At 32.9% G+C, this 8,962-nt stretch overlaps 2 protein-coding genes across 4 annotated transcripts in view; one reads left to right on the top strand and one right to left on the bottom strand.

Annotated features, from left to right (window-relative positions):
- LOC107570919 (cell division cycle-associated 7-like protein) overlaps positions 1-4,783 on the bottom strand; it is an 8,714-nt gene extending 3,931 nt beyond the window's left edge. The window contains exons 1-6 of one of the 2 annotated variants that reach the window (XM_016257192.1): positions 4,681-4,783; positions 4,126-4,200; positions 2,325-2,444; positions 1,372-1,758; positions 538-600; positions 251-421 (exon numbers count right to left, since the gene is read on the bottom strand). In XM_016257192.1, the coding sequence (XP_016112678.1) occupies positions 251-421; positions 538-600; positions 1,372-1,758; positions 2,325-2,444; positions 4,126-4,200; positions 4,681-4,710 (846 nt within the window). In that variant the 5' untranslated portion in view covers positions 4,711-4,783. The remainder of the gene's footprint in view (positions 1-250; positions 422-537; positions 601-1,371; positions 1,759-2,324; positions 2,445-4,125; positions 4,201-4,680) is intronic. The other variant, XM_016257194.1, reaches the window with a different exon arrangement.
- A 3,377-nt stretch (positions 4,784-8,160) lies between these two features.
- LOC107570920 (uncharacterized) overlaps positions 8,161-8,962 on the top strand; it is a 6,456-nt gene continuing 5,654 nt past the window's right edge. For both annotated transcript variants that reach the window (XM_016257196.1, XM_016257195.1), the window contains exons 1-2: positions 8,161-8,286; positions 8,764-8,836. In XM_016257196.1, the coding sequence (XP_016112682.1) occupies positions 8,248-8,286; positions 8,764-8,836 (112 nt within the window). In that variant the 5' untranslated portion in view covers positions 8,161-8,247. The remainder of the gene's footprint in view (positions 8,287-8,763; positions 8,837-8,962) is intronic.

The raw sequence follows: 8,962 nt of genomic DNA, 5'->3' as shown, positions 1-8,962 counted from the left end.
TTTTTTATTAAATTAATTAATGGATAAAAATAAATAAATACATAATATTTTACTTGGAAAAAAAAATATATATATATTTTTTAACTAAATTAATTAATGGATAAAAATCAAATAAATACATAATATTTTATTAGAATTTTTTTTTTTTTAGAAAAAAACGTGGCGATGATGATTTTGGTGCGGTTTATGTTTTTGGCTTCAGTGAGTGTAGATGACTGATGAAATGGGTTCAGTGATCTGTGTGTCTTGCCTCCATCAGGCGCTTGATGTCGATCGGTCCGCTCTCTCTCTTCTGAGGAGCCGGTTTTTCCTCCACCTCTATCCCGAAATGCTCCGGGGGTCTCGCCTTTCGGCCCGGGTTCCGTCTCTCGACCTGAACCTCTGAGAACCGCCGTTTCGAGGTAGACTGCTTCTTTTTCTTCTATTGGGGCATAGAAAGACCATCATTAAAAAGTAAATGTAATTAAACTGGTTGGATATGAAGAGAAAGCAGAGCATTTTCTGGTGTGTTCGGTGCAGGGGATTGTGGGATCTCACCGTAGGTGTCGTTTTAGAAGGCAGTTCTGGCAAAGAACTCAAGTCTGCAAAAAGTTTTGCAAGCTGCAAGAAAATATTTGTATTAAGTTAATGTAACATCCAAGATATTATAAAGAATAGATCAAAAATAAACTGAATACATATCAATATTATATTAAAAAGAATAAATGTTGCAAAATACATGTCAATACTGATATTAATTAATGTTATATTAAATGTTACAAACATAAATGTTATTTTAAATTATTATTATATAAAAAATATATAAATGCTATTTTAAAACAAAATTAAAGAAAATATTAAATTATTATTATAATTATTGATTGCAAATATATATGGACAATTCTTTGTTTTATCTAAATATTATTTTAAAACAAAATTAATAAAAAGTAAAATTACTATTATTATTATTAGTTATAAATATATACAATAAATGCATAAATTTAAGTATAAATATTATTTAAAAAATTTTGTTATTATTATTAGTTACAAATATATATATGAAAATGCTGTTTTGAATTTTATTTTCATTTAAATATTATTTTAAAACAATTAAAGGAAAATTTATATTTTTTTATAAATATATATATGAAAAATGCTGTTTTGAATTCCATTTTCATTTTTTTTTTAATTAGTATAAATATTATTTAAAAACAAAATTCATTTAAAATATTGATAATATTAAAATATTATTATTAAATAATTAATATGAATATATTATTTATTATTAATAATAATATTAAAATAGTTTTTACAAATGTATATGAAAAATGAAACTACATTTAAAACTATATTATAAATATTATTTCAAAACAAAATAAATGAAAATAATACCATAGCTTTATTTTCTTCAATGTTCTTGGCCCTTTTGCTCAGTATCTGCATCTCCTCGTCGGTCAGTAGGCTCTCCACATTGGGCACGTTATCAGAGGGTTTTGATTGGCTCTCTGCACGTATACGGTCGTATAAAGTCGGCTCTTTTGATTGTTCTGGTTCGTGCCGCTTCCTGTTTCCTCCTGCAGGCTTCCTGCTGATGGGCGGAGCTGGGGGCGTGGCCTCTTTGTTGCCTTTTTTGGCAATGTTCCGTTTAGGGGCGGGGCCTCTTTTGGTGGGAAACTTGAATGCGACACACAGTCCAGAGCTGCGCTGCTTTTTAGACGCCGGTTCCTCTCCGTCAGAATAAAAGCCGTTGTCGTCGCTGTCTTTATCAGACCCCTCACTCTGCATGTTTGAATTTGATTATATATGAATAATGTTGAAATAGAATGCGTGCATGGCATTAAAAGAACAGTTTAAAAATGAAAATTTGCTGAGAATTTACTCACCCCCTCAGGCCATCCGAGATTAGGATGAGTTTGTTTCTTCAGCAGATCTGGAGAAATGTAGCATTGCATCACTTGCTCTGCAGTGAATGGGTGCCGTCAGAATGAGAGTCCAAACAGCTGATAAAAACATCACAATAATCCACAGCACAATAATTCATCAGTCAATGTCTTAAAGAGAAAAGCTGCATGTTTGTAAGACCTTAACTGATGGACTGTGGATTATTGCGATGTTTTTATCAGCTGTTTGGACTCTCATTCTGACGGCACCCATTCACTGCAGAGCAAGTGATGCAATGCTACATTTCTCCAGATCTGCTGAAGAAACATATTCATCCTAATCTCGGATGGCCTGAGAGTGAGAATACATTTTCAGTGAATTTATGTGACCTATTCCTTTAACCCAAATTACGCAAATATTCCGGACATCACAATTGTACATGGGTTTATTTTTGTCATATTTACCACCGGTTTTCTCCAGTCAGCCTCGTCCGCAGAGAAACCCTCGAACTCGCCCTCGCTCTCGGTGTCCATGAAAGCCTGCGCCAGCTCATCTCTGATGGTTTTGGACCTGAAGCAAACATCCTGACACACACACAGAGAGAGAGAGAGAGAGAGACAGAACGCATTATTATTCTCGGAGCGTGTGAAAACCATCTCAATTATTAATAGCGCGGTGTTGCAGCTACTGACAAATCATCGGAGATACACAGCGTGAAGGAGACCTGCCGTGCTCTTGGATTTTCTCTGATATATTTCTATTTCTAATACGAACTCAGAAATGCAAATGAAAGACAACTCTAGCTCAATCATCTTAACTTGTGATTTACTAAAGCTATCCAGCGACACAAAGAAATATATATATACAAATTCCCTTGATCACTCGTTCAATAAAATCTTGGACAAGTACAACACAGAAAATCAGGGTCAATGAAACCTCGATTTTTAACAAAAAATAATTGTTACTTGAAATATAATAAGTGTTAACTGAAATAAACGATAAAAAATATATTTTTAAATGTATTTATTTTTCAGTTCACATTTCATTTCAAGTAACATTTTTGTGTGTGTGGTTTTAATTTGGAAAATCAATTTTAAAAATATATAATATATAAATAATTACATATATATGCAAATATATGAATTTATTTTCTCTGATATATTTCTATTTCTAATACGAACTCAGAAATGCAAATGAAAGACAACTCTAGCTCAATCATCTTAACTTGTGATTTACTAAAGCTATCCAGCGACACAAAGAAATATATATATACAAATTCCCTTGATCACTCGTTCAATAAAATCTTGGACAAGTACAACACAGAAAATCAGGGTCAATGAAACCTCGATTTTTAACAAAAAATAATTGTTACTTGAAATATAATAAGTGTTAACTGAAATAAACGATAAAAAATATATTTTTAAATGTATTTATTTTTCAGTTCACATTTCATTTCAAGTAACATTTTTGTGTGTGTGGTTTTAATTTGGAAAATCAATTTTAAAAATATATAATATATAAATAATTACATATATATGCAAATATATTAATTTATTTATTTTTGTAAATTGTTTCTAACTTTTTTCAAGTTTAAAACTATTAAATAAATAAACAAATACTATATAGAAATTAAAAATTATAAAATAAATTATAATAAAATGTATTGTTTTATTCAAGTAACATTTTTGTGTGTGTAGTTTTAGTTTGGAAAATCAATTTTTAAAAATATATAATATATAAATAATTACATATATATGCAAATATATGAATTTATAATTTTTTTAAACTTTTTTAAAGTTTAAAACTATTAAATAAATAAATAAATACTATATAGAAATTAAAAATTATTAAATAAATTATTAAAAAAATTATTGTTTTATTCAAGTAACATTGATTTCATTTCAAGTAACAATTTTTTGTGGTTTTAGTTTAAGTTTAGTTAAAAAAAACATTAATATTTAAGTGAAAACTAATATATATATATATATTAAAATGTAATTTAAAATAGTAACAAAAACCATAATATATATATATGTTGCATAATTTTACAGCTACTTTTGTATCATGATATGTGCCATAATTGTTCACATTAATAATTAATTTCAATACACTGATTCTGTTGGAGATTCTGGTATACAACAGCACAAAGTGTGTTTTTATACCTTTAGAAACAAAAAAGCACACATTAACGGAAATATTCTCCTGCAGATCAGTTCCCAATATTATTAATATGCATTAATTTCTGACACTGTAGATGATACTAACAGGCTTCCAGGATCCCTTTAATTGGATGCGGTCTCTGCTGTCCTCTGACAGATCTGTTACGTCCAGCTGTTTTGCCTGAAAGTAGAGTTTTATATATATATATATATATATATATATATATATATATATATATTATTAATTAATAATAATAATAATACACAATGCATAACATGATTACTTTGATAATTATTTTTGTTAATATTATAATGCCCTACAACAATAATAAGATAATAACAACAACTATAAGTTAAAAACTATAACTATGCAGACATCAAAACATATGCATAACTTCAAAACAAAGTTTTTAATATCTAGAAAACATGCATAAACAACAGACAATTAAACCCTAACTTCAGCTTAATCTCAAGTTTTACTACATTTGCTGATGATCAGGTTCTGTCTCATTAAATATGCATTCATGCAAGTGTTTTTTTAAACGATGCTCACTGCTACTAATGTAACTGTGTGTGTGTGTGTGTGTGTGTGTGTGTGTGTGCATGCCGTGCATCAGCTCTCGTGTCCATCGCTGTTTGTCTAGAAGATCACATTTCTTACCTTCAAAGACGCTCTGCGGGTTTTGATCATTTTAATAATTAAAGTGGTGTCTCGTGCTTATCAGTGTGTGGGACTCTTTAATGAATGAAAGGTTTAAAAAACAACACGAGCGGACGGGAGGCTGTGTGGAACCGGAGGGGTGCTTGTGTGCGCACAAAACATGTCATTATCTCACTTCGAATTCCTCATTATTGGCATAATGCATATCATATATTATAAGTATAAACAGGTAATAGAGTATATAAGGAAAAAGTCTCCGTTCTCAACTTTAAATGCTACCGCGTCCCCCCCCGCGTTCGCAATGTAACAGTCCAGAATGCGGCGCTTTGAAGTTTCGCGGGAAAAATCATTCACTCTATGCGTGCACAGGCAATGAATAGCGGTGCATACACCTATAAAGTGCATATTGCATTTATAAACGCACCTTTAGTATTATAGTATAGCTCTCTAGGTTCCCAGATAGCAGATGTATGTCTGATAAAGATCGCTTCATCTAGAAAGCATCTGATGTGTACAAACCTCTGATAGATGTCTGTTTTACATGCATTCTAAATCATAAACATCTTAAAGGGGTCATATGATGCGATTTCAATTTGTCCTTTCTCTTTGGAGTGTTACAAGCTCTTGGTGCATAAAGAAGATCTGTAAAGTTGCAAAGACTAAAGTCTCAAATCCAAAGAGATATTCTTTATAAAAGTTAAGAGTCATTCGCTCCGGCCTGACAGAGCAGCATCACAGTATGTGAGGGGCGTAACATTTCCGTCACACGCTTGAAGTATTCGGCCAATCACAGTGCACTGGATAGCTGGCCAATCACAGCACACCTCGCTTTTCAGACCGAAGAGCTTTGTAAAAATCGAATTTTCAAAATTTTCAGAAAGGCGGGGCATAGAGGAGAAACAATAATGTACAGTATGTGGAAAATAATGTGCTTTTTTTTTAACCTTAAACCGCATAAACACATTTCATTACACCAAATACACAAAATAATGTTCTTTTTAGCAGCATCATATGACCCCTTTAATGACATCTTCTAAACGTCTATTTGACATCTGATAGAAAACGTCCTATAGATGTATTGCAGATGTTAAACACTAAAAAATACGTCTTGCAGATGTAATGCAGACGTCAAATAGACGTATATTTTTTATATTAATTTATATTTTATTTATATTTTATATTTGAGTACACTGTCATGTTGCTCAAAACCTGTATGAATTTCTTTCTTGTTGAACACAAATGAAGATATATAAGATATATAACACTTGATGGTCCCCATCGACTTTCCTGGCATGTTTCCCCCCCCCATACTATCCTTCTGAGAACCAGAAAAAAAGAGTTTTGTGAATTTTGTTGTTTTTTATGTCATTAGTTGGAGCATACGGAACAAATGGAGAAAAAACATTTTTGATATTTCATTGATATTTTTTCTATATGTCCTTAAACTTTTCTATTAATGTATCATCGTAATCCTAAACACACTGGTTTGCAGCATAAAACAGTTTTACCGCTTACTGCACTTTTGTTATAGAATAGAATAGAATAGAATAGAATATACTTTATTGTCCCATTTCTGGGAAATTCATCTTGGACAACCATGACATGGCCAGTGCACAACATTAAACTCACATAGCACAGTACATAAAATACAATAAATTACACATAACCAAAAAAATAAAAAGCTACAGTATACCAATCTCATTTTTGCAATTCTCTATTGAGTAGTTTATAATAATCTATAGCATGGAATGAATCGGAAGTCTCGCAAATGTACAAAAAATAGCTATTTCGCGTTGAAAAAAAGTGGATAGGCTATTGCAATATCATATGTAAATATATAGGCCTATGTAAAATAATAGCTGTGTGCATAGTGCAATGTTTAAACGCATGTTCTAGTCACTTTAATCATGTGCAGGAGTGTGCAGAAGCATGTTTTCTGCTGTAAATGAATTAGGCTAAATCACTGGAAGATAAGCCTCATCTAATCCTGAGTGCTATTGTTGTATTTGACGTGTGATTGCACCGGTTGGATGCGCGTCTCTTCGCCCACAGATAGCCTACTAATGCACGTCTCGTTCTTCCCCCCATGTTTTCTGCTCAATTAGTAGCTAGTGAAGCGCTTTTTCTCGTTTGTCAGCACAAACACCTGCATCCGGAGACGTCCCCCATCAATACTGCTTTATTCCGCAAACCTTCACTTATGCGCTCAGCAAACGGCGCGCGGATGACAGCGAAATGATACGGTACCGGCGCACAGCAGGTAGCGCCACATAAAGAGGGCAAATTACCAACAGCTGCTTAAGCTTTGTTTAGCTGCCCGCTTTTGTGTTTTCAAGCACTTGGCACTTAAAGTCAAAGACAAACCAGTGGCTGTGTCACAATAGATGCCGCGCATTTTTAGCAACATAGACACCAATTGAGCTGCTTAATAACCTACGCAGCATCTTTGACCATGAGTCTCAAATCCAAACTAGATGCCTACTTAGACATCATAACCACGTGAGCTTCCTGAAATGGTTACCTAAGGTGTTGTTAGCACTCAAATCTTCAGTTGACTGTTCATTCGTGCAAACTTCACTTTCTGATATAGAATGATTTTTATTTTCATGATTATTATCATATAGGCTATATATATATTGAAGAGTTCAGATGCAAAAGCCATCTGAAATTTTCATCTAAAATGAGCATTTTTATCAGGCTGCTATGTGTAGGTTCAGTTATTTTACTCTAATGGCAATGTATAGGTCATTTTCTATGCAATTAAAGTGAAAAAAACTGAACATAACTATAGGAGCCTGATAGAAATGCTCATTTTAGATGAAAATTTCAGATGGCTTTTGCATCTGAACTCTTCAATATATATATATTGGCATATATGGCAATGTGTCAAAACCATGAAAACGTTTTCAAAAAGCATGCACGAAAATGTCATTCAATGCCCACATAAAAAACGAAATGCATTAAAAGATAAAAGTTTAGAAAGTATGATGCAAAAGCCTAATAATATTAAAAATAAAATAAAATAAAAAAGCAGAGCGCATTAAAAGTGAGTCAATGGCTCCCCCTGGAAGTCATTATTCAGAATTGCTATTTTCTCAGCGCCAAAGAAATATGGGAAGAATATTATTACTGCATTCCTTTTAAATTGAATATAAATATAGCCTAACGGCGTTATTTTTGCATTTAATTTTGCACTTTTTTTTTTAAAATCGCACTTTTTTTATTTGTCTTAAACTGATGCTTAAACTTAAAATGAAAGCATCACATACCATGCAAGGAATTTTTCGTTGGTTAAACGAGTTTGAAAGATTCGTATCTCTTGCTAGGATGGATTATTTTCGTGCTTTATTGACAAAACACGTAAATAATAGCACACAAATAACATAAAGCTCATATAAATAAAAACAGACCGGATGTGCATTACACGCGTTGTTTCTGTCAAATAAAGAGTTTTTTCAGCTTTGCATGCGCACCTGTCCGTGACGTGGATCACATGACTGTGACGTCATCGACACCCATCTTTCAGTTCAGGTGTTTTCTGGGAATGAAACTCCTGCGTGCTGAAAGATGGGATGTTGTTTCTCCTCTCCCGATGGAGAGAACGAGGTAGGAGGCTATTTTATGGTTCTTTGATTTTACAGGTGGATTACAATTAAAATATGCATTTGAAATCTCCTAAGTAAGTAGGACTCAGCAGGAATCATAAGCAGGACAGTTTATCAGGTGGATCTATAGCAGGCAGAAGCACTGCTCTTAGCTTGAAAAACACTGAGAGTTCAGTATATGAAGTCATTTAGTAGGCCAGTGTTGTTGTCTTCACGCCTCAGTAGTTGAGGACAAGGCTTTCTCTCACTGGAAAGCAGCTCATGTGTAGCTTGAGAAGACAGAAAGTCAACATTAAGCGAAGGAGAAGAATGTGGAATTCTGTCTGGATGATCTAGTGATTATTCCTGTTTAGTCACCTGTGCGTGTGTGATGTGTTATATTCGGTGCAGCAGAAGTTTATTCACTTAAAATGGTCTTTCTCTTCTTTTAGTTGTGAAGTTGTTCTTTAAGTATTATTTTGGTTTCCATCACTTACAGAGAGAACCTTTGCTTCAATCCAGCAATAAAACACAAACTGAATCTGCAAGACCACCACGACCTGCAGCTAATGGTATCTAGCTATCGTCTGTCTGTCAATCTATGTCTGTCTGTCTATCTATCGTCTGTCTTTCTGTCTATCTATCTGTCTGTCCGTCTGTCTATCTATCTATCTATCTATCTATCTATCTATCTATCT

Source organism: Sinocyclocheilus grahami, unplaced genomic scaffold (genome assembly GCF_001515645.1).
Source record: "Sinocyclocheilus grahami isolate Dianchi unplaced genomic scaffold, SAMN03320097.WGS_v1.1 scaffold1521.1, whole genome shotgun sequence".
NCBI classification, from domain to species: Eukaryota; Metazoa; Chordata; class Actinopteri; order Cypriniformes; family Cyprinidae; genus Sinocyclocheilus; species Sinocyclocheilus grahami.
This window is presented reverse-complemented; position numbering and strand designations above follow the sequence as displayed.